The sequence below is a fragment of the Suncus etruscus genome, chromosome 13, assembly GCF_024139225.1.
Source record: "Suncus etruscus isolate mSunEtr1 chromosome 13, mSunEtr1.pri.cur, whole genome shotgun sequence".
Lineage (NCBI taxonomy): Eukaryota > Metazoa > Chordata > Mammalia > Eulipotyphla > Soricidae > Suncus > Suncus etruscus.
Genome location: NC_064860.1, coordinates 48,323,267 through 48,350,260, shown reverse-complemented (window position 1 = coordinate 48,350,260; position 26,994 = coordinate 48,323,267). Strand labels below are relative to the sequence as shown.

The 26,994-nt window shown below is 39.4% G+C and overlaps 1 protein-coding gene and 1 non-coding gene across 2 annotated transcripts; both read left to right on the top strand.

The window, feature by feature from the left end:
• The first annotated feature begins 449 nt into the window (after positions 1-449).
• LOC126026837 (U6 spliceosomal RNA) lies at positions 450-560 on the top strand. The gene has a single exon (XR_007502049.1). It is a non-coding gene; the product is annotated as a U6 spliceosomal RNA (small nuclear RNA).
• A 5,871-nt stretch (positions 561-6,431) lies between these two features.
• LOC126025822 (lipid droplet-associated hydrolase-like) lies at positions 6,432-25,319 on the top strand. Its single transcript, XM_049785582.1, is given in 5 exon segments — positions 6,432-6,510; positions 24,233-24,475; positions 24,478-24,668; positions 24,670-25,102; positions 25,105-25,319. Coding segments are annotated over 5 exon segments (1,104 nt in total). The 3' UTR covers positions 25,263-25,319.
• The last annotated feature ends 1,675 nt before the right edge of the window (positions 25,320-26,994 follow it).

Here is a 26,994-nt window from a genome sequence, read left to right as displayed (position 1 = left end):
GAGAATAACTGTATGAAAAAATACAATGGTCTAAATGGGAGTTGTTGTCTCAAACACCCTTGACCCTGGGGTATAGCAAAGAGAAGGAAAGAAATTTAGTGGAGGAGGAGGAGAAACAGATATGAGATGATGGGGACCAGGGGTCAAGTGGTCTCAGGTGCATTTGTGGTATTAAAAGGGGACAGAACTAAATACCTAAGCCAAAGGCAGCAACAATGGACTCAAGGGACCCACACTTTAATAATCTAAACTTAAAATGTGCCTGTTATACTGGTAGGTTGGGAGGCAGGGAGGGTGATATGGGATGCACTTGGGGACAATTGGTGGAGGGAGGTGGACAATGGTGGTGGGATTGGCCCTGATTCATTGTATGTTTGAAACCCAACTATGAAGAACTTTGTCAGTCATAATGGTTTTAATAAATTAAGATAAATTTTAAAAAAAGCTGCATGCTCACTTCAGCAGCACATATACTAAAATTGGAATGATACAGAGAAGATTATCATGGATGGCCCCTGTGCAAGGATGACACGCAAATTCGTGAAGCGTTCCATAATTAAAAAAAAAAAAAAGCTGCCTGCTAAAGAAAGGAAGAATGCAAAGGAGTGCTGCAAAGGTAGAAAGTAGAGTCAGAGATCTCTTTCCTTAATTGAAAAAGAAGTTCTGTTAATTCAAGTAGATCCTTTTTGCTGTTTAATGAAAACTTCAGTGAACATAGTCATAATGAAGGCTCCATCTTTCCAAAACTAAATTCAAGCTCTTCATTAAGTAGGTTTTATGTTACAGTGACAGTGAAAATTCTTTTATTTTTTCCAAAAGTATGGGTTCATGCCTCCCCCATTCCATGATAAATTTTACATTCCCCTTCCCCCTGCTAGTGACACTTTCACACTAAAAACAGACTTCAAGGTCTTATTATTTTTTCACCTTCTTTCAACAGCCACTATAAATTCCAAGCCCGGATTTTTATTATGCTCACCATTAAAATATATTAGCTAAAAACTTGAGGTATATTGACTAAAAAAAAATCCTATAGTTCTCTAGTCACTTTCTGCCTTTCCAAATACCACAACCTCTTAAGTATTTCACAGGAAATGAGTAATGAAAAGAGGAGTTCTGTTGGGTCTGATTTAGAAATAAAAGAGAACTCTATGGTTCCCTCAGTACCACCAGTAATGATCCCTGAGCATAGTGCCAGAAAGAAGCCCAGAAAGTACTACCAGTTGAGGCTCATAAAACAAAATCAAAGAATTGTCTACCTAGAGAAAACTTCAATTACTCTGTTGCCTCAGAACGCACTTGATCCAACACACAACCTTCCTGTGCTGTAATGTTTGGGCTCAAGAGCAAAGCAACTAGCCAGAAATGCTGGGAAGGCCAGTTTCCTTGGAGGAGCCCTCAACAACTGATGAACATTAAAGGACAATCTCCCCATTGTCCTTGCCCGGGGCCGGGGTAGGGGATAATGCTAAGACAACTTATGCATAAGTCATCAAGAACCCAAATGTCACGTTCCTCCTGTGCCTCAGTAACAGGAACCTGCTCAAGCATGCCTTCATGCTGACTTCTTTTCCTGCCCTGTCTCAATTCCCAACACTCCGAGATGCTCAAAACCTCTCGAAACACATGCCTTGTTCTCAGATGTGATCCTCCTAGACTCTGTTTCTGGGGGAACCCAACTCTAGCCAGACACTCTGATCAATAGTGCTCAGTGATACAAAAAGAAGAATCAACAACAAAAAAAACAAAAACCTCCACCTCTTAGAGGACTGGAGAAATGATGTAGGGGTTAAGGCATCATCCTCCACCTCTTAGAGGACTGGAGAAATGATGTAGGGGTTAAGGCATCATCTTCCTTGCATGCACCCCCAGCTCTATCCCTGGAACTGCCTGCTTCCCTGAGAACTTCCAGTATAATCTCTTTTCATATCTAGTCAGGCACCTCACTGGCAACTCATTCATCCATGCCCAAGATGTCAATCATGCCAGTCTGTGTTTCCAAATCTCTTGGTCTTTGTATGATTGTCAAGGTCCAATTAGTGAAATAAAAAGAAATAAACATTAAGTTAACATTTTACATATATATATATGTATATATATATATATATATATATATACTATATATACACACACACCCTGGATTCCATTTTTTTAACTTGTATAACCCTGACTCCTTTCTTATATATCTCATCAATATCACCCTCTCAGAGAAACTACCCATGCCTCCAGACCATGACAAAAATTTTTATTATATATCCTGCGGTCTAAAGCCAATCAAGTCACCACCTTTGATCACCATCGGGGTCAGTACCTAAGAAAGATGCAAACAATTTTACTACTGTCTAAGCTTTAGAGTCCCCTGGGCAGCATCAGGGAACTCATAGACTGGGCATCTATTCATATAGGATGTCTCTTTCACCTGAACTCCCAGCATTAAGTTGACAGAGACATTAAGAACAACCAGTCAGCTTGTTATATATAATAGATACATAAAGAACAGAGGCTGGGTGTTCCACAGAGCCAATCAGCAGGCAACCATTAATGTATAAACTCATGAAAATGTCCTATTCTATTTTTGCCTATACTACCCTGTACATCTAAAAGACTGTTTAATTCTATTCTTTCCTGGAAACTTTTTTGCTTGCCCCATATATTCTACAAGAATTAAACTGTTTTGCCCAAGAAACTATCCCAACCTTAGGGGTTTTGTTAAAAAATGTTTTCCCACATGTTGCTAACTTTCTACCTTTCTCCTCTAACTGTGCTTATTTGATTATCTGCTTACTCTCTTGACCATAGAAAAGACAGGCATCTAAACCATCTGTGAAAATGGATGCATAAGAGGACCATAACAAATGATTAAAGGACTAGTTCAATAGCTAAAATTAGATTGCTCATGCTTAGCAACCCTCTCCCCTGTCACCTCACCCAGTCACCACTGAGTATGGCCCTGGTTGCCCCTAAGTACCTCCTGGCCTAAACACCAAACCATCTGGCCTGCACCATAGGCCAAACATCACCAGAAGTTGTTCCTATAAAAAGAAAATTATTAAAGAACTTACTTTATTAGTAAGTTAACTTGCCTTCAGGCATCTTGTTAATCAGTTTAGACATACCATTCATTTAAGCTCTTTTACAGCTAAGAAAACTTAGATTTGTAGGCTCTTAAATACTTTGTTCGGTCTGTAATTATGAATCTGGAACTTATTCCCAGTTGTCTCTGCCATATGCTTCAACTGCCACCCCTATATTGTATGGCAGGAGAATCAGCAACTTTTTGTATTAGTGTTATGAGTTAGGTGACTCAATTTCTCCAAAGTTTCTACTATATCATTTTCCAGACAGTTCTTCCATTCAAATGGTCTTAGAAATCATGAATAATATTTTATTTCTTTCAGATTCTGATTTATTGGCTTCTCAGCATCATTTTCCAACTTCATTATTTGGCTTCCCAGTGTACTTATAATTTGTCATTCCAGATATATTTTTCCAACTCTGCCTATGTTCTCCCTGATTATTTTAAAGTTGCAAAATACACCCATTAGCACTTGTTCATTTTGTTCAAGATACAAGTACATTTTCCCACACCAGTGGGGTGTGGAGCATTTTGAAATGAGGGCAGGAAGAGAAAAAGAGGACCTGAGGCTAGTCATACATGGAATAAAAACCTAGCAAAAAATCAGTTCCTGTTTGAAAGCAATGGAACCAGTTAATATCCTTGTTTAAAAGAACAAATATGGCTAAAGAATGTCTGCTATGACATGATACTGAGAAATACCCAGAAGGGTAAATACAATTTTTCTATTTAAAAATAAAAAAGAAAATTAATTTTTCAGTGCAGTGATAAATTTGTATAATTTATGCAGAATGTTACATATTTTAAACCTGTTGCTGTCTTCTCAATAAAATTAGAATCTTTTGTGATAGATTTTATTTTTGCTTTCCACACAAATAAAAGAAGCAGAGTGTGAGGTCCTAGTGAATCAAGAAAATTGGGTCAACTTGATTAATGATGAGACAAAAGAGTAAATGAAAATACCAACAATTCTTGCCTGGCCTGTCACTGATTATATGCAGCAAGCTGAAGGCATAAGTCAGGGTATTGTCCTTGCCTCCAACTATGTGCCTTCATCCCAGAGAAACCTGGGATGAAAAAGAAAACCTTTGATGAAAAAATAAACCTTTTACCCTATGCAAATAGTTTTTTCAATAGGCAATTTCTGATGGGCAGCCTTGACAACTTGCCTTGCTGTGTTTTATGGAGGCCCCACTACATGGTGCTTGAGAAACATGTAATGACAGAAATTGAATAGAGGTTCCTATAAAGATAAACCCTTAAATCAATTCTTGATCTTTTCATTTCATTCTTGGCTCACTCAGCCACCTTGTATGGGTTCTTTACCTACTGCCTTTACCTTCCACTCCTGTCTGTACATTGCACTTAAGAACCATTACCTTCAGAGTTCCTTTGCCTTTATCTTTCCTATGGTGCAGCCTTGCTCATCCTCTCTAACCCTAACAATGTCAGTTGTAACTGACATTGTGCATCCAGGATCCAGGACACACTCACTTGGCCACTGTACCCTAGTCTTGAGAAATGGATCTTTGAAGTTTGTGCCCAGTGAGAAGAAGGCAGGCACCAGAACTTACAGACAAACTGCCAACTGGTTTCAGTATTTCTTGAAGCCAAATCTCTTTCTACATTTGCTTTTCCTACTATTTTGCATTGCAAAGCAGCCTAACAGCAATAATGTATAAGCTACCTGTTGCAGATTGTTCATATTTCATGATCTCGATATTTACTGTCTTATACAGTAGCCACTAGCAAAATATGGTCACTGAGAATTTGAATGAATAATCTAGTCCTGATGAGAGAGTGGGTATGTGTGTGCATGTGTGTGTGCATGTGTGTGTGTGTGTGTGTGTGTGTGTGTGTGTACAGTTGTGCCACATTCAATGGTGCTCAGGGTTTATTCCTAACTAAGCACTCAGGGATCTCTTCTAAAGATGCTCCGGGGACCATATGTGATGAGGGTGATGGAATTTTGGTCAGCTGTGTGCAAGGCAAGATTGTTGTACAATCACTCTGTACAAATCACCAACAAGAGATCCTTTAGCTATAACACACACAGACTTCAATGACACACTATCATAAAAACTAATATAAAATAGCTTGATTGGTCACAAATATAAATATATTATATGAAAAGTAACATTTTGGGGTTTTTTCTGGGGGGCACATTGAATTTTGAGCTCAAAATTACTCCTGGTAGGCTCAAGACAATATAGGATAGAGGAGATTGAACCTAGATTGGACACATGTAATACAAACACCTTACCTGATGTGTTATAGCTCTGGCTCCTAAAGTAGCATTTATATTATTAAAACTAATTTCAAAATGTAATAACTAAGACACATTTATTAAGTTCAAAGTGACCACACTAGCAATTGCTCTCACCTACTTTAGGTTTCCAGCATCAAAGTCTTCCAGCTTAATCAACAGTTAATATTTAAAGTAAAGGAATCTTACGCAATTATTCCTACTATAGTTACTTTTGAGTAGCTAGAAAAAATATAAATTCATAAAACTAAATCCCTAATCTTTTAAAGTGAATTTCATCTAGTTTTTTTACCCTTTAATGTGGCTACTGGAAAAATTTATTTTCATATATGACTGCACTATGGTTGTGGTAGACAATACTAACTAAACCAAAACTAAAATTGCTACCATTTATATTACTATATAATCACCAACACATACAATCAAGTCTGAGCCATGAATTTTTCAAAGACTTTTTGTTAGTTTGGGTGCCATACCCAACTGTATTCAGGGTTTATTGTTAGTTCTGTGCTCAGGGTTCATGCTTGGCAGTGCTCAGAGAACCATATGGGGTGAAGAGGATGAAACTGGGGTTGGTCACATACAAGGCAAGCACCTAAACCTCTGTGCTATCTCTCCAGTTTGCCAAAGACTTTTTACACATTAACTTGACTACTGCTCATGGGAACCCTCTAAGATGGTTGTCACTGTCCCATCCTCATTCTCCACCACCACCACACATTTTACAGGTAAGAAGACAGAGGCAGAGAAAGGTAAGATAAAGCCACACATATTTGAGGAGCCAAGAGATAATACAGTAGTTAAGGGACAGGGGTTCTATAACAGTATGCATTGCATGCACACAACCTTGGTTTGAGTCCCAGTACCATGTGAACTCAAGTGTCATAGAGTGCAACTTTGGAGACCTCCAAGCACCAATGAGAAGGCCAAGGTAATCCCTAGTGCTACAGGGTCTGAGAAACATCTACCCTCAGACCCTTGCATAGAAACATCAGCCTGGGCCTCACCCTGCGCCCCTCCTAGGGACCCCAAGCCTGAGTGAACAGCACACGGGTGAGTGCTTTTCCCCAGCACCTCCATACTCTCCACATGGGAGCTGAGACAGGCTTCTCACTGCCGCACCCCCCGCCCCTCCTAGGGACCCCAAGTCCAAGCGGAGAGCGCAAAGGTGAGTGCTTTTCCCTGGCACCTCCACACTCTCCACGTGGGAGCCTGAGACAGGCTTCTCGCCACCGCACCCTACACCCCTGAGCCTGAACTGAGTGCAGACCAGGTGAAGAGAACCCTGCACCTGACCCACTATGCGCTGCTGGGACGGGCTAGGACCTATAGACTGGGTGAGCTTGGGCCTGCCACCTGGACCATTGTCTAACCTAGAGCAGCCTACCCCCCTGAGCCCTGGAGTGGAGCTGAGACTCCCAAGGGCTGAGGGCAGTTACTGGGTTGGTTTGACTATGGGAATTTCTTCTGCTGAGGCTCGGAGGGGGCGGGGCTTCATTGACTTCCAGAGATGGGATGGAGGATAGAGAACTAGGATCAATAGCGCTCTCAACTATTGTGGCCAAGAGCAGAACTGCACCAGCTGGCAGGAATAAGAAAAAGGAAATTGACCAGACCCATTGACAGAGGGCTGACTTCCAGATAGGGGAGGGAGGGCGAAGGAGCTAGGTTCAACAGCGCCATCCACCATTGTGCCCAGGAGAGGACCTGTACTAGCTGACAACAAAAGGGAAAAGCAAAAGATTAGGCCACATAAAGAACACAGGAGAAGCCAAACATCAGTGAGCTCACCCAACAACACCTTCTAGAACGACGCTCAGCGAGGGGACCCATCCCCACGCCACAGGGGACTGAAGCAAACTGAATTTAGAAGGCACAGCACTCCAAACCACACCAATAAAAAGCAAAGAAATATGGGTAAATCAAGGAGAACCCTAATATCTGGAGATACAGAGACAAACCCTAGCAAGTTTCCAAGTCCACCAAAATGCAAGGATTCATGGGAAGGAGACCTAAAAGCAGCCATGAAGAAGAAAATGCAAGAATTGATAAAAAGAAATGAAAGAAATGCTACCAAGTATAAGAAATCTATGGATGAACAAATCAGCCAAATTCAAGAAGAAATGTTAAAGAACGTGAGAGATTTCATACAAAAAGAATTGAAGGAATTAAAAGACAAAGTAACAAGCCTTACGAGCAGAAACACAGAGTTGGAGAAGCACATTGAAGAACTTGAAGGAAAACTGCAAACAAAAAATGACCAAGAAACCAATAAAGAAATAAAAGGCAAAGCAATGGAAGGAAAAGTCCAATATCTAATGAACAAGGACAAAAGAAACAATCTAAAAAGTGTGGGTATACCAGAAGGGGAGGAAATAGTGAAAGGGGAAGAACAAGTAGTCAAGGAAATAATAGCAGAGAACTTTCCCACGCTCTGGAAAGAAACTTCAGCGCAAATTGAGGAAGTGAAGAGAGTCCCTAATAAAATAGACCCTAATAAACCAACACCAAGACATATAGTAATCCAAATGGCAAAAAAAGAGAAAGATGAACTCCTAAAGCTATAAGGGAGAAAAAAAAACCTCAAGTACAAAGGAAGGGACATAAGAATCAAACCAGATCTCCCATGTGAAATAATTCAAGCAAGAAGACAGTGGAATGATGCTGCGGACCATTTATCCTGATGAGATAAAAAGTTCCTAAGCATAACCTTAGTGAGTTCATTTTCCCACTGAGAGTCAAGTGGAAGCATGAAGAGGCGAATATGGAATAATGAATTATGAAATATGAAATAAATGAGACCACACAGAATGCATGGGGACTTGAGTCTAGAAAGACGAAGACAAATTTATTTTTTGAGCTGGGTAACTTTTAAGGGTTGAGCTTTGGAATGCAGGGTGTAATTTTGGAGATCAAAGAAAGTGGAAGATGGTCAGGGCTAAAAACTGCATATTAAAGAACCTATACTGAAGGTGAAAAGAAGTTTTGTTGTGGGTTTGCTTTGTTTTGGGTAAGCAGGAGAAATCAGGTAATTTTCAGGGAAGTGGGAAGAGAGAGAGATGTTTTAGAGTTTTGGGGAAAACTGAAAATTGCTTTATTTGAGCTAAGTTTTGGGAAAAACATGATCTTGGTGCCAAGGTAGCAGAGATCACAGAGAACTGGTGAGTGGGAGACTTTTGGCGGCATTTGTACTGTGCTTCTTTGTTAGAAAGAATTATAGAGGCCTGATTTCTAATAATGGTCAAAAATAAAGAGAGAGATAGTTACAGCCACGTTTTAGAATTACAGTCAAACAATCCACGCAAAGGGTCAACTGATTTGACTGCTCTAAGCGGGCCTTTGTGGCAAATAATTCTTTTTCAGGAGTGCAACAATTTTGATCTGTGTGCCCTTTCTGAGTGGGGTGTAACAGAATGACATATTCAAACGACTGAATAAAAGAAATTTCCAACCTAGGGTCCAATACCCATCAAAACTATCATTCATATGGGAGGAAAAACAAAAAATTTTCTCAAACAAGAACGAACATGAACTATTTGTGCAAACAAAACCGATCCTAAATGACATAATCAGAGACGAATTATACAATCCAAATCCCCGATTGTAACAAAAACGACCCTACACAACACAACTACACAACAGTCATCTTTGTCATTTTTTTTTTTTTTGGTTTTTGGGCCACACCCTGTGACGCTCAGGGGTTACTCCTGGCTATGCGCTCAGAAGTTGCTCCTGGCTTCTTGGGGGACCATATGGGACGCCGGGGGATCGAACCGTGGTCCGTGCGCAGGCAAGGCAGGCACCTTAGCTCCAGCGCCACCGCCCGGCCCCTCATCTTTGTCATTAATCTCCCTAAATGTTAACGGACTAAACTCTCCAATTAAAACATACATAGTAGTGAACTGGATTAGGAAAAATAAACCAGACTTCTGCTGTCTGCAAGAAACACACCTACAACTACAGGATAAGCACAGGCTTAGAATAAAAAAGTGGAAAGTAACTATTCAGGCCAATGGAAAACAAAAAGAGCAGGGACAGCAATTCTTATATCAGACCAAATTGCATTCAACCTCAAGAAAGTGGTCAGAAACAAAGAGGGTCACTACTTACTGATCAGGGGAACATTAGATCAAGAAGTACTAGCCCTGGTTAATATCTATGCACCTAATGTAGAGCCAGCAAAATATGTGAGGCAACTGCTCACAAACCTAGAGAAACAAATGAACGGAAACGTGATAATAGTAGAGGACCTCAATACTCCACTATCACCACTGGACAGATCCACCAAACAGAAAAATAGCAAAGAAATAAGAGCTCTAAATAAAAAATTAGAAGATCTAGGGCTAATAGACTTATGTAGGGCCCTCCATCCCCAGAAAGCAGAATACACATTCTTCTCAAGCCCACATGGAACCTTCTCCAGAATAAACCATGTCTTAGGACACAAAGCCAAACTATATAAGACCACAAATGTAAGGATCATTAGAAGCACCCTATCAGATCACTATGCAACAGGGGTCAAAATTGACTTCAAAAAGAAGCAGTGGAAAAAACTAATACCTGGAGATTAAACAACATGCTGCTCAACAACAGCTGGATCAAAGAGCAACTCAAGGAAGAAATAAAAAGATTCCTTGAGACAAATTATAAGGAAAAGATAACTTGTCAAAATTTGTGGGACACAGCAAAAGCAGTAATTAGGGGGAAACTCATTGCAATACAGGCCTATATCAAGAAACAGGAAAATGACAAAATCAACAGTTTAAAGGATAATTTCAAGGAATTAAACAACAGCAGCAGAGAAATACAATGACAGCCAGAAGGCAAAAAATAATAAAAACCAGAGAAGAAATAAACAACATAGAAACTAAGAAAACAATACAAAAAAATCAATAAGACCAGGAGTTGGTTTTTTGAAAAAATAAACAAGATAGACAAACCACTGGCAAAACTCACCAAAAAAGAGGGAAAACACCCAAATCAGTAGGATCACAAATGAAAGGGGAGAGATTACAACAGAAACCCAAGTAATACAACATATCATGAGATCATATTATGAACAACTCTACTCAGCTAGGCTAGAAAATCCAGTAGAAATCAACAGATTCTTGGAAAAATACCATCTTCCCAGAATGGAAAAGGAAGAACTAGAAAGCCTAAACAGACCAATCACCTCAGAGGAATTTGAAGATGTAATTAAGAAATTCCCTAAGAACAAAAGTCCAGGCCCAGATGGATTTACAGGTGAATTCTATCAAACATTCCAAGAAGACTTACTACCACTTTTCCATAGGCTCTTCCAAACCATAGAAAATACAGGAATCCTCCAAAACTCCTTTTATGAGGCTAATATCACACTCATCCCCAAAGATGGCAAAGACATCACCAAGAAAGAAAATTATAGACCAATCTCACAAATGAACATAGATGCAAAGATATGCAACAAAATTCTAGCAAACTGAAACCAGCTCTTCATCAAAAAGATCATACATCATGACCAAGTGAGTTTTATACCAGGAATGCAAGGTTGGTTCAACATTAGCAAATCAATCAACATTATACATCACATCAACAACAAGAAAGAAAAAAACATGATCATATCAATCAATGCAGAGAAGGCATTTGACAAAATCCAACACCCTTTCATGTTAAAGACACTCAGCAAAATAGGGATAGAAGGAACCTTCCTCAATTACAGCTATCTATGAAAAGCCAACAGCCAACATTATACTTAATGGCTAGAAACTAGAAGCATTCCCACTAAGGTCAGGAACTAGGCAAGGCTGTCCGCTCTCTTCACTCTTATTCAATATAACCTTAGAAGTCCTAGCAATAGCAATCTGAAAAAAGAAGAAAATCAAAGGAATCCAAATTGGGAAAGAGGAACTCAAACTATCTGTATTTGCAGACGATATGATGATATACATTGAAAACCCTAAAGATTCCACAGTAAAACTCTAGAAACAACTAACGAAGACAGCAAAGTGGCTGGCTACAAAGTCAATACACAAAAGACAGTAGCGTTTCTATATACAAACAACAAAGTCAAGGAGAGATAGATTAAAAATACAATTCCAAGTAAAATAGTATCAAAAAATATCAAGTACCAAGTAATCAACCTTACAAGGGAAGTGAAAGACCTATACCAGGGAAACTTTAAAACACTCCAGAAAGAAATTGCAGAGGATCTATGGAAATGGAAGAACATCCCATGCTCATGGATAGGTAGAATTAACATAGTCAAAATGACTATCCTACCCAAACTACTGTATAGATTTAATGCATTCCCTATCCAAATTCAGACATCATTCTTTAAAGAATTAGAACAATCAATCACAAAATGCATATGGAACCACAAAAGACTCAGGATAGCCAAAAAACATACTGAAAAACAAGAAGCTGGGTGGCATCTCCTTACCTAACTTGAAAATATACTATAAAGCCATAGTGATCAAAACAGCATGGTACTGGAACAGAGACAGGACCTCAGACCAGTGAGTCAGAACAGAATTTCCAGACATAAACCCCCAGATATGCAGCCAACTAGTATTTTATAAAAGAGGCAAGAACTTGAAATGGAACAAAGAGTCTATTCCACACATGGTGTTGGTACAACTGGAAAACCACATGTACGAAAGTGAAAATTGACCCATACCTCACTCCTTATACAAAAGTCAACTCAAAGTGGATCAAAGACCTTGAAATCAGACCCGAATCTATAAAGTTTATCAAGAATAAAATAGGCAGAACATTCGAAGACCTATATATCAAAAGGTCTTTGAGGATAGAGCACCAATGGCAAGAACTTTAGCATCAAACATAAACAAATGGGACTACATCAAATTAAAAAGCTTCTGCATGGCAAAAGAAACCCTACTTAACATAGTAAGACAGTTAACAAAATGGGAAAAAATCTTTTCACTTGGCATATCAAATAAAGGACTGATATCTAGAATATACAAAGCACTCAGAAAGCTGAGCCCCCAAACACCAAATAAAGCCATAAAAAATGGGGAGATAAAATGAATAGACACTTCACTGAGGAACACAGAAGGATGGCCCACAAACACATGAAAACATGCTCACCTTCACTCTTCTTCAGGGATATCCAAATCAAGACAACAATGAGGTACACCTTACACCAGTGAGGATGGGTCACATAAAAAATAATGAGAACAATCTGTGTTGGTGGGAATGCAGTATGAAAGGCACTCTCACACACTGCTGGTGGGAATGCCCCCTAGTCCAACACCTATGGAGAACAGTCTGGAGAGTGCTCAAAGAACTCAAAATTGAGTTGCCATTTGACCCAGCAATTGCTCTCCTAGGTATATACCCCCAAGTTGGAAGGACATTCATTCCAAAGTATGTGTGCACCCCACTATTTATTGCAGCACAGTATAATAGCCAAGTCCTGGAACCAACCTCGATGTCCAACAACAGATGAATGGATCATTAAGATGTGGTATCTAGGGGCTGAAGAGATAGCATGGAAGTAAGGCGTTTACCTTCATGCAGAAGGTCATCGGTTTGAATCTCAGGATCCTATATGGTCCCCTGTGCCTGCCAGGAGCAATTTCTAAACACAGAGCCAGGAAGAACCCCTGAGCTCTGTCGGGTATGACCCAAAAACCACACACACACAAAAAAAAGATGTGGTATCCATATACAATGGAATACTACATGCAGTCAGAAATGATACAATCACAGACTTTGCAGAAACGAGGACAGATCTAGAACATATTATGCTAAACAAAGTAAGTCAGAAGATGAAAGATAAACACAGAATGATAGCACTATTCTGAAGCACCTAGAATATACACCTTATAGACAACTAATACTCAACAACTGTTGAATTAAATAATTAATAAATGATGGTGGATGGCGATGGATGGTGAAGGAGGCATTGGTCCTTAGGCCCTGGCCACGTGGCTTCATCCCCCATCAATCGGAGGGACTGGGGTCCAGGAAAGTGACGGGTATTGAACTCATTCACAGGCTGGCATCAGGAAGCATCAACTTTATTCATGCCCTATTCACTCAAAGTGTGTGGCCTACTCATAACCTTTCAAGCACTAGTTATTCTTGGCCCTGCATCTTAACTCCTTTCAGCCATCTTCCCTTTGGGCTCCATGCTGGTCAAAGACCAGAATGCAGAGACCCAAAAGCCAGAACACCCAGCAGCGCAGAAAGGGGCCCGAATCCCCTCAGTCCAAGGCTTATCTAACTTTTCCAAGACCCCTCTCAGGAATGGGCAAGGTCTTGCAGGTAAGATCACACATAATATCTGGTTCCCAAGACCCCTCCCAGAAATGGGTGGGTCTCAGGTAGCTACACCTAAATCCAGGTTCTCAGATAGATACACCTGCATTTCCCCCTTTTCTGAAATATAAAGACCGTTTTGTAATTCTGACTCCAACTTTAGCCAAAGGTGGGTTAATATTTTCATGCACCAATGTAATAGAGTGAAAATTAACATACCAGCCCTTTTTAAAAACATAACATTTTTGCAAAATATACTATACACCTATAACTTAATATTGTCTTAATGCTTTTTTACCAAGCACTATTCCGGAACTTTCATGTTCCTATACTTTTAAACTCTATTGGGGGAACTTTTTGTTCCTATTATCCTTCCCTACACACAAGTACTACAGCATAAATGCATAACATACATTTTAAAAACAGGCTAAGTACATTAAAATACACACAGTAAAACATTTTGCAATTGAAAATATTAACTATGAAAGACAACAAAACACTTTTAAATTATAAAGAAAATGACGTAAGACAAAGATGCAGGCGGTTAGAAATTAGATCTTTTAGTTGGGCTAAGCTGTATTACCTCCCTTTTTTTTTAAACCACTAACTAAAACTTATCCCATCACCAACTATGAGTAAAATATATGACTACCCACTTAGTCCTTACACCTAAAATTATAGTTCAGATGATTAATTTGTCCCACACTGATCTCACCACGTGGCTTCTGTAAACTTTCTGCAGGCCAGTTTGCTCGCGCCATTTCACCTTTGTGATTTGGAGGGTGGATTCCAGGTTTGCGGCTTTTCCGGAGCAGAGCTGAGCCGAGCTGAGCCAAGCCAACCCGCAGGCGTTGCCACTTAGGAGTTTTTCCGCCGCTTCTTTGATGCAGGATAGGGCTTCACCACTACCTTTTCTCCCCTCCGGGCGGCACTTTAGAAGCACCACAGTCACTGCAGCTTCTCGGCCACAGCTTCACAGGACGCTTTTGGATGTTCAGAGTTCAAAGTGATTTAAACTAAAAGTCCAGTCCGAAATTTCCAAAGTCAAAATCCAAATTCAATCCAAAGGTTATTCTCAGAAAATCAGTCCGCTTTAAATACAGTCTTTTTTCTCCTCCGTTTCCAATTTAGACTTTTAATCAGTTTTTGAGGAGGCTGAGGTTTTTGTTTATTGTAACAAAGTTTCAATCCTGGGCCTGGGCCTGTGATGGAGGTGATGCAAGCTTTCATCACCTTAGTTTCAATGGCCTTTGAGCCCCCAGATGGGGTGTAGGCCATCTTTGAAAATTGTTGCACGTGGCCCAGGGTTTTGGGCTCAGTGACCCGAAAAGAGCCAAAATGAAACTGAAAAGCAGAAATCTCACCATCATCGCTGTTTTCTTGGGTCCAGGTTTCAGGTCAGAGTTCGGAGCGCCAGTTGTTGAATTAAATAATTAAAGATGGGGCTGGATGGAAGTGGATGCCATCCCAGGCCACGTGGCTCTGCAACCCCCATCCAGCCGGCGGGTCCCAGGCCCAGGTGAATGGCAGAATCAGGACTCACTCACAGGCAGGCATCAGGAAGCATCAACTTTATTCATGCCCTATTCACCACATGTGTGTGGCCTACTCATAACATTTCAAGCCCTGCATCTTAACTCCTTTCAGCCATCTTCCTTTGACCTCCATCCTGGTCAAAGACCAAAAGAGGCAACTACCCAAAAGCCAGAGTGCGCAGGGCAGACCCCCAATCCCCTCGCTCAAAGGCTTTATATAACCTTCCAAGACCACTCCCCGGAATGGGAGGGGTCTTGCAGGTAAGGTTACACCTAATATTCGGTTCCCAAGACCCCTCCCAGAAATGGGCGGGTCTCAGATAGGTACACCTAAATCCAGGGTGGAGTTACAAACAACCAAATAACAGGGTTTAACAGGGTAGAAACTTCAAACACTGTAATAGTCAACATATACTCGGGAGTAGGATCCAAAATACAAGAAAAAGAAGCAACACAAACTCTTGACAACACATTATACCACAAAGAAGCCAGCAACAGCAGAAACAGCAGCATTCAGAGAACAGCTATGTAATCAGCCTTCTAATACAAAGGCCCATAATAATCCCTTAGGGATCTTATACAGAATCACAGGTAAAGAACACCACAGGAAATCACTGACTCCAATGGAAACATCTCATAACACTATGTTTTAATGCCTTAATCTTACTATATTTTAAATAACCTCTCAGCTTTTCTATCCACAGGCGTTCTTGGATACTAAGGGTGGACAAACTAAGATGGCATCTCGGGGCTCAGTCACACGAGATACCATACCCAGCTTGCACTACGAGAATGTCCTGAGAAAACTCTTTAACATACACTTTATCTCTAGGTTATACCTTGTTTTAGGATTTGAAGCACGTGACCAGTCAGACCATCAAAGCAGCAACTGCGACATACAGACTTATACTACAGGCCCTACTCATCGAACACATTCTAGCAAACTAGAATTCCCTTGCTATTTTCTCCTCTCCTCTCACTACTTTCTTTTTTATTTTTTCTTTTCTTTACTTTTCTTCTCTTTTCCTTTTTTCTTTCCTCTTCTCCCTTTCTTTCTAATGTATTTTCTCTTTTCTTCCTTCCTACCCCTTCCATATACTTTCCCCTTTCACCCCTTTGGAAATCCAACTATCCCTTCACCCCTCAATCACATCCAGACCTCCCACCATATTAAAACTCTTCACCCTCAGTTCTTAATCCATTAGGCATCAAGATTGACCACCTACCCCAATGAACCAGTACCCAGCACCCAAGCAAACGGACACCCAGTCAAACCCACACCTCGTTCCCTGCAAGAAAAGGCAACCAACTCCCCTGCGAACTCATGCTGCACGGCCCTCCCTACCAACTCTCCCTAACGTGGACTGTTACTTGAAACCGGACTTAGCTCTAAAAGTATTCCCAATGCAAGAACTCATCCAAGACCTCCCTGCTGCAAATCTTTACCAATCTCAAGAAGGTCAGGGGGAGTAATGGAAAGGTGCCTGGGAACCCACACACTACAAAAAATCCCAAAAGACAATGGGGAAACCTAAACTTTCAATATAAGTATAAGACCTGTATTACACCACCTCCTTACTTGCATTTCCCCAAAAGTAAAGTAGTCTCTTGCATCACTTTGTTCCTTTAATTACTTTCTTAATTTATTTTTTAAAGTGTTCATTCTACATATACATAGGTGAGCACATATATTTTATTCCTATTTTTATCTTTTTTGGGTGTGTGACCTGTTTCTGTTTTTTTCTCTGTCCACCCCCGAATGCACCGACAATATAATGTAGCACCATTTCTCCTTGCAAAGGCATACTAATAAAAGGGGAAATCCTACATATAAAAACGAGCTCTTGTCTACTAGGGATAAGAACTCATACTTGTTTACAATACAGGGATATCTCCTACCTTGAAAATATGTCATGCAAACCCAACTTAGACTCCAGGTGATTAGACACCATCCGTCCAGCCTTGAACCCTGGATCTCAGACATAGAAACGACAAAGTTCTTTACAACAGCTATGGGAAACAAATTCCAACCGGGACATCCTTAATACTGCTGGGCCACCAACAAGTGCCAGCTCTAATATGATATGCTGACAATGAGAAAAATGGGAACAACTTGACCTAAGAGCATGTTATCCTACCTCACCAGCTAACGATGAGACAAAATCAGAAGACTTGTCATCCTTTGGTCGGTCCAAAAGCCAAGATTGCAATTTACAGATGACTGGCTACTAGAACTATGACTGGAATGTATATATCTTGGGACCAATAAAAAAGCCCTAGTCTAGGGTTTGAATTACGACCTGCACAACAACCATAATCCCCAGTTGGCTGAGACAATTGCAATGGAATGGGGCTTCTGGAAACACAACGAAAGACCTATCCTAGGTTCCATCCTAGGATCAGTGCAAAGACCAAGACCACCAACCACAGAAGATGGATTAAAATGACACTAAGGAAACAGAACTTCTAGAACCACAAAGAAATACTTCTTCATAAATCCCACTCCTGGACCTGTGCAGATACTGAGATCTCTAGATACAGAGGTCTGATTTTATCACCCAGGAAGGAGCAGAAGCCTTCCAAACAACATGAAAGCACCAAGGGGAGAGTAAATAAACCTGAACGAAGTCTATAGTTAATCCCATGACAATATACTCCAAGGGTGGAGAAATCCCATATCTCTTAGGCCAAGTGAATTCCTTTTTGAATGACCCCAATATTTACTGTGCCATTGCAGGAGAGTAAAAAAAGGTAAAAAGCACAAAACATTTTTTTATTTTTTTATATATATTATTTTTAAATACTCATTTTTTATTCTTATTTACCTATCTACTTCTTGTCGATTTCCTTCTTTTAATTTGGTTATTGATGTTGTTGTCCCCATTTATATTTATGTTTTTTTCTTTTCTTTTCTTTCTTTATGTGCCCTGCCATGTTTTTTTATCTCAAGACCATGGCTATTTTTGTGGTGCTTATCGTTGTTATTGTTGGAGTGCTCACTGGATATTTGACACTTCTTTTTATACTGTTGGGGTGTTTCACCTTCTTTTTCTCCTTCGTCTCTCAAACCGATGATGAGAGTCTCTAGAGTCTAGAAGGATTCCACCCATTTTCGGCGTATTAGACTTTTACCCCCATTTATTACTTTTCTCTTCTTCAAACAAAACCACATAACTTGAACTATCTAGTCCTGCCTGTTAGAGGGGGAAATAAGGGAGGCACCAAGACCGAACAGGTGCAAGACTACTAAGTAGTAAACTAGGTACAGAGGGGACCACATTTTCTAGCAGCCCCAGGCATGAGGGAGGAGGATATGTGAGGTAGGACATATATGTAGGTGTCAGGAGGACAAATCAGTGATGGGAATCCCCCTGACTTTATGTAAATGTGTACCTAAAATATTATTGTCAACAATATGTAAGCCACTATGTTCAAAATAAAAATTATATTAAAAAAAAAGAAACATCAGCCTGATTGGCCAAGAATCATGGGGGGAGTAGATGAGACTATCTAAAATAGCCATATTCGAATTAAATAAGCAAGAATGGCTGTTTGCAGAAAGAAGAAAATGAAACACTATATTAATCTATGGATGTAAAGTTCAGATAAGCAAAATGAATAATCTCTAGAAAGCTGTGATAAAGCATCTCCTATCAGTAATAATGAGGCACTGTCCAAATGACATTTTAATTAGCTAGATCTCTTGGGGCGAGAAGACAATGTAGCAGTTATAGCACATGCCCTGCATGTAAGAGACCCACTCTTATGCTAAAATTATAGCATGAAAATATGTGGTCACTGTGGCCTCTGAGCACCTTTAAAGTAGCTCTAATTATCCCTGGAATTCAAGGTCCATGCAACACTGCATCTCAGGCCTTGCACTGAACACTGGCTCAATTGGTGAAAAATCACCAAGAGTGACTCCAAAACCCTCTGGGTACCCCTAAAAAGAAAGAAGCCAGATATTATGTTAAGTGTTTTCATCACAATAATATTGCAATGTACAATATAACTCTAGATCAATTAACAAAATCATCTAAAAATTAAGTTATAAGTTGTTAACCTTCAACTTCTAGCTGAAGTCCTTAGCCATTTGAATGACTATTCTTCATCTGAAAGATGTACTCATTTACTCATTGTACTCATTTACTCATTGTACTCATCTCATAGAACTGATATAATAATGGCATCATGATGTTAAAAGCTGGCCAGCTCCATAGACTCAAACTTTTCTCAAATGAGATATAAACCTATCAGTTCAAGATGATACATACACTGGCCCACACATTAGAAATCTGGCCATCTCAGGTGAGGGTAGGGCAATTCCACCCAGCCAAGTCATGACTACTCCCTCATCACCCACACTCACTGTATTCCCAATGATCCTACCTCTTCACCCCTCTGAGATTCCCTTTGGGGAGGACACCAATCTGACCAAACTTCAGGTACACCAATTTGGGGGCTGAAATCACCAGGGCTATTTGGATCAAGTGTGGGTACTCTCCTCCCATCTCCCTCTTCCAGGAGGCCTGGCAGCTGAGTACATGCCCCTAAAAGGCACAGTATCTGTAATAGTGCTTTGAATTTCTGAACAACTTTGTTTGATGCAGTCATCCCTATAGGAACACCCCAATTTAACAAAATGGACAGCTAACAACTAGAGCTTACTAAACTTTCTGACACTGTATTAATGTCTTCACTGAAGACATAATAATTTTCACAAATGTATTTAATACTGTACTTTTTATTTCTTTTTCTATCTTTCATTTTATTTTTTCTTTCTACTTTTTCAATAACTGCTTTCATTATTGGACACAAATATATAATGATAAATTATGTCAACTATATGATGCATTTTCTTTAAATAATATTTAAATGCATGATAGCTCAATGGGCTGAAGACATGCTCTGCATGCAGGAGGCCTTTAGTTACAGCCCTGGTACTTACTGCATGGACCCCCCAAATATTACCAGTGTGATTCCTTCTATTGCTCCAAACACTGAACCACTAGTATCCCCCAAGTACTGCCAGGGGCAATCCAAAACAAAAAAGAATAAATAAAACAAGGCCATTTTTGTAAAGGCTGTAGCAGTGTCCAGTACATAGTAAAAGTCCCAAAATGATATTTTAGCAGTCCTAAACAGAAGTTTAGGATAACTAAACTTCTTATATGGAGATAAGCACTGACTTGCTTTTTTTGTGTGTCTTTTTCTTCCAATTCACATCCACTGCTTTTTAAAGAGCTATATGTCACAGAAGAAAAGCTTGTTAGGTCATTTTGAGCAACAGAAAACAAGCCAGCTAATACCAGGGTCCTGAAGAGGCTTCCAAATGTCCCAAGTTAGGAGCTGGAGTGATATAGTACAGCAGAAAAGGTGCTTGTTTTGCACACAGTTGACTTGTGTTCCATCTCTGACACCTCTGAGTCTACTAAGAATGATTCCGGAACATGGAGTCAGAATACAGTAATCCCTGAATGGTGATACCAAAAATGGTGGTGCCAAGTTAGTGACTTTCATCTTTTGAAATGAAAAATGGGGACAGTTTTTCTCAAGTCACTTCTTTAGAGAAACCATGGGGAGATTTGACATTCCATCCCCCTGTTCCAACCCATAAAATCCAACATATAAAAGTTATTAACACAACTATCTCTCTTTAAATTTGGTTTTCTCTGATTGCACTTAAGCCATACCTCCCTGCTCAAAACTCAATGCCAAAACTTTAGAATAACTATAATCTCACTGCTTGTCTCTGGAAAATAGAGCTTCTTTGTAAGTTTTAGACCACAGCAAAAAAGGAGAAGTGTGTTATGCAAATGACACATTTGAAAACTTTACAGTTAAATAATGGAGAAGAGCTTCAAACCTCAGTTAGGTATTTACATAATTGCATTACCAGCATTTGCATGAGCCCTCATGAAAACTGGAGGGGGGAAACATTAATCTTAATTATATTCTATTAACTCCAGAACAGAACATAATTCTTATTTACCCTCTCAAATAATGCTTAATTGTTGTTTTCAAAACAGACACTTAAAGTTTTTTTATGGCTCTTGGTTGCCAGGAGGGAATTGCAGCAAATTTTCTGAGAGGGAAAAAAATATTTGATGAAAAGTTATAGCTATTTTAAAGAAATGCACTCACTATGCAAATTGAGAGGATGGGCCACACCTGCAGTGCTCAGGAGCTACTCCCTGCTTTGGGTTGGGGTTCCCTGAAGTGTTCAGTGTCCCTTTGATAGCAAGGGACCCAGGACCATGTGGTATCTCTGAGGGACCATCTGTGCCAAGATTACCCTTAGGACCCCAACATATAATTTACCTGATATGCTACTTGAATTTTTATTAATTTTATATTTGCTTTCTGGATTCTTACCTACTTCTCCCTAACGTTTATCATTCTTTTTTTTTTTTAAGATTAATTAGTTCAGAGCTGAGAGGTTCAGAGCCGAGGTTAAGATGTCTGTCTTGCAGGTGGCTGACCTCAGTTTCATCTCACTAAATATATGGTTCCCCCAAGCTCTACCAGAAAATACCTTAGCACAGCTGAATTTGGCCCAAGCCCCACCCCCATCAAAAAAATTATTTTATTCAAATTTATTTTTTTCAAATCTCTTTACATATACTTAGTAGAAAGTAGACTTATACTTCTCATCACTCCATTTAGATAATAGATATCAGGTCTCATCATAAGGAGTTGTTAGTTATTAAAAAAAATTAAGCTAGCATGTACCAGCTAAATGCACAAGAAATAAATTAAAATTAAATTTACTGTTTTGAAGAAATTAATTTATGGTATGAGTCTTATTTCTAACTTAAGGGCCCAAAAACTCTGGTTGAGAAAGACTTTTATGATCCTATGTTCATTGTAACATTATTCACAATAGTCATAAGCTTGAAATAAGACAAGTACATATACATAGTCCAAACATTACATATGTATATATAAAGTAGAATACTACTCTGCTATATAAAAGAAAACATTGTGCAACTTGCCAAAACAAAGATAGAATTGATGTTATCATGCTGAATGTAGTCAAAAGGAGAGAGATAAATACAGAGAGATCTCTCTTTTATGACTCATATCAAATATATAGCAGCATAGAAAGAGAATATCAATTTTCTGAAGACACCAGAACCCAAGAACTGGTCTACAGAAAACTGATATAACTTTTTCAGGGGGGAGTGAAAAAAAAAGACAAGGTATTTGAGGTAGGTTTGATACAATGATGGAGAGTATAATGTTAGAAGTTGTACACAAGAAAACCTATCATTAATAATATTGTAAATAAGGTTTATGAAATAAAAATATATTAGGTGATATTAGATAAGTAAATGTAAATTTTCAAATTATAATAAAAACTTATCCCTGAAGGTGAAGGAAGCACATAGAATAATCACATTCATTTGTGTAATAGATATATTAATTTCTAAATTAGATAGTGATAGATGATAGATAGATTGATTGATTGATAAATAAATAGATAGATGAAAGACAGACAGATAGATAGATAGATAGATGAAAGATAGATGATGATGATAGATAGATGATAGATAGATGATAGATAGATAGATAGATAGATAGATAGATAGATAGATAGATAGATAGATAGATAGATAGATAGATAGATAGATAGATAGATAGATAGATAGATAGATAGATAGATAGATAGATAGATAGATAGATAGATAGATAGATAGATAGATAGAGGAGGACCAGTTCATGATAGAAAGTTTGCCACAAGCAGCAGGGGAATGCAGAGAAGAGATCATGATGACAACATGTGTGAAATGGTCATTCTGTACTAAAATAGGCATTCAAATGATGTAACAGTATTGCAAACCACTGGATCAAAAATAAAAAGGGAATGGAAATAAAGAGAGAATTGAAAAGTGTCTGCCAGAGAGGCAGGCTGGGAGATGGATGGGGATCATATGAAAGAAAAGCTGAAGACATATTGTGAGTTGAACAAGATGTTTACAGGTTTCCAGAGCAGTTAGCTCTCTCAGATGTGGCTTCCTTTATTGGCTGGGTACACAAAAGTTTTTTTCATCCTAATAAGAATATGGGTGAATAACAAGAGAAATAGGAAAGGAGAAAGTGTGAAAAATAAAAACAAGAAGAAACTTTGCATAGGAGCAGAGTACAAATGTCTACAGCTCACTGACTTCAGAACAAAAACATTGGCCTCCAATTCTTCTGGACCTAGTCCTTTTGCCTTCAAAATTCAAAGGCCAAATTTTTGAGATTAAACACACACACACACACACACACACACACACACACACACACACACATACACACACGTTGATATCACTACATAACCCTCTGAACAAATTAATAAAAACCCTAAAGGCCTGGAAGCTGCCTAAAGAAGAGGGTAAGAGTCAAGGGACAAAAAGTCACCAGGAGGAGAGGGAAAAAGCAAATTCATTAGTAAATGTTTCAAAATTTCACCTTGCCACAAGTGAAAGAGCATGTTTAAAACCACACAAGCCATACAGTATATTTTGAGAGTGCTAGGATTCACCAAGCCCAAAATACTTGATAGATTTAGATAGAGGTAGGTGTAGGATTCATGGGGGGAAAGGAGGTCATCTTTTAGCCAGAATCCAATAAGATGAAAAACAAAGATAAAGATGCTGAAATCATCAAGAAAAAAGTTAAAGGGGGCAGAGAGGAATTTTTTTTCTCCAGCTAGGATACCACAATTATCTATAATGTTCATCAAAGCAGGTGAGATTGTTGCAAATCTGACTAACAAGGTTTTTGTGAATGAAAAGTAATAGCAAAACCTACTACAAGATGTCTTCAGTATTGCTGCTCTTCATTTATAACTCATTGTAGTACATTCTTTGGGCTCATTTTTTTCACTTAAATATTTTATTTATTTATTTGGAGAAATTGGACCAAACCTAGCAGTGTTCAAGGCCATGCTGGCTCTTTGCTCACCAAGAGTGACTGTTAGTGATTCTTGGGAGAATATGTCATTTTTTTACTTCACTAAAAGAAAATGTATTATATAGTGGACAGAGCTGAGCATAATACATTTGTTTCCAGATAAGTGAGAGCAAAGTTATTTAAAAATAATAGAAAGAGGCCTTTCCTGGACTGTATCTGAGAGCTCGCAGGTTGCTAAGCCAACAGAATTGGTCTCAGAAAACAAGGAAGAAATTCTTCTGCAAGAGGAATTCATTTTATGTTGTGGAGTTGAAACCCATGTTATAAAATGTGGACCCTGTACTGACCTCATAAATTATCAAAGTGGCAACCAGCCTAAGCTTCTTATTTTCATTATTACTGGTAATCCAGGTTTTACTTCCTTTTATACACTGTTTATCAACGTTTTCCAGTTTGGATTATCAGTCATTCTGAGCATGTCATGGCCCCCAAAGACAAGATTCTTACAGCCTCAGATGAGTCAAATGCTCAAGAAGTCAAGGACATCTATGGACTCAGTGGTCAAATAGAACATAAGCTGACTTTCCTGGGAGTTCACATGCTAAAACATATGAAACTTATGGTCATTTGGCCATTCAATAGGCTGTTATATGGCCCTTCGGATTTTGAAGGTTGTTCCTGAGCTCCAAATAATTCACGCCTTTCTGCACTTTCCAACAATTGAGCGCATGTCTGAATCCACCCATGGAAGGATAGACACTCTGCTTCTTTGTTTGCTTCATTATGCTCTCTATGCTACTGGCTACATAATACTGAAACCCTGTCCTGCATTCATCAAGACCTTAATAATTAAAATGTACTTTTGGTTCATGAATATGGAGAATAAACAGACCAGTCCATATTTACTTGAACCATTTTGCCTTGCCAATGTAGCCTATTTCGGGGTCCAAGAGATGATGGATGTGGTAGAAAGGGACAACAAAATCATAAAAGAACATTTATCTAAGCTAACATTTTACTATAGAACTATAGATAATTGGTGTTCAGTAAGTTATTATGAAGATATAAAGATTTTCCAGAAGGAGACATTCATCTCTGTAAGAAAAAAGTATCTCATGCTTTTAGCCTCAATTTTTATCAAGAAATGGCCACTATGGTAGCAGACTGGCTAAAGGATGATCTGTCCAAAATAAAAGTACCAATGCAAAGAATGAAGAGATAGACAGCTAGCATATAGAAGCTGTGTGCTTGCTGTCTCTTAGTAATAAGTAGCTTAGTGAATAAAAATTAATATTAGAAGAAAAATACTGAGAATCACTTGACCTACAAGCAACCAATTCATGCCATAAGAAGGTAGAGTTATTTATTTGATAACCCTTCAGAAACAATATTGCAAACCATGGTGACTAAATGAAGGAGAAAAGAGAGGGAATGAGGGAGGGAGAGAGAGCGAGAGAGTGTGAGAGAGAGAGGGGGGAGAGAAAAAATACCTAGCATAGAGGTCAGAGAGATAGAAAAGTGGTAGGGCATTTGCCTTGCACACAGCCAACCCAGGATGGACCTGGCATCTCATATGATCCCCTGAGCTTGCCAGGAGTTATTTCTGAGCACAGAGCCAGGAATAACCCTTGAGTGCTGCCAGGTGTGGCCCAAAAACAAACAAACAAGGGAGGGAGGGAGGGAGGGAGGAAGTGAGGGAGAGACGGAGAGAGGGAAGGAGGGAGGGAAGGAGAGAGGGAGGGAGAGAAGGAGGGAGGGAAGGAGAGAGGGAGGGAGGGAAGGAAGGAGGGAGAAAAAGAGGGAGGGAGGGAAGGAAGGAGGGAGAAAAAGAGGGAGGGAGGGAAGGAAGGAGGGAGAAAAAGAGGGAGGGAGGGAGGGAGGGAGGGAGGGAGGGAGGGAGGGAGGGAGGAAGGATAGAGGCAAGCAGGGGACAGAGGAGAGACTGGGGACATTGTGGCAGGAAATTATGAAAATTATGTTAGGAAAAAATAGAGGAAATTATGAAACAGCTTCAAGGAAATATAAAAGACCAGCAAAGGTAGGATGTCCACACTTGCTCCAATAAAAGCCCTGGTGATATCAGCCCAAATACCAACAGACCTAACTTTAGGCAGAATGGTATCTCTGAAGAAAATTATAGTGGAGTGGTTAGGCAGGGGCATAGACAACGCAATGGTGATTAATACAACAGGTGTGATTTCAGCAGGGTGGGGATTTGGCCTGCCCTCCCCTATTGAGATTGCCAACTTTGGCTGAGTGGCCAATATACCCATGATTTTTCATGGCTTGGTTTACATCTCTTTTGAGCAAAGAGTGAGACTGGTTGACTCTTAAAGGAATCAGAACCAGCAGGAGAAATAGGTCCAGCAGGAATCCAACAACAGTGCCTCTATAATGAAGACAGTAACCCAAACACCACTGTATACAGTGACTTGGACTTATATTTATTATAGTAATTCTATCAGCCTGTTTATTTTCTCTGAATAGTTATACCCTGTATAAATGAGAGTTTGTGGGATTGACCAATTAGATCATATCCTATAAATAAGGGGCCAATGAAGTTTCTTGATTATTTGGCCCTTACTTCCTCACTAGCAAAATAAGGACTGGTCACAGATTGAAAGGAGGATGGAGAAAGCAGGGCAACACCCAGTGGTATTCAGACTTAGTCCTGGGTTTATTCCTGACTCTCTGATGGGAGTGGATGGGGCAAATCAATGGTACCTGGAAATCATCTGGAGTGACAGTGTTTGAAACCATGTTAGCCAAGGTTAGGCAAGAATCCTACCCACTGTACTATCCTATCCCTCTGCCCATCATCTACGATTTTGTTCCACCTAAAAGATGGTAGTAAATTTATTAAGATACAAATAGAAAATAAATCTCACAAAATCAATGAGGAAGGTCTTGACTTTATGCAAACTTTACAGTGGCTGGATTAGATTTGTGTTATT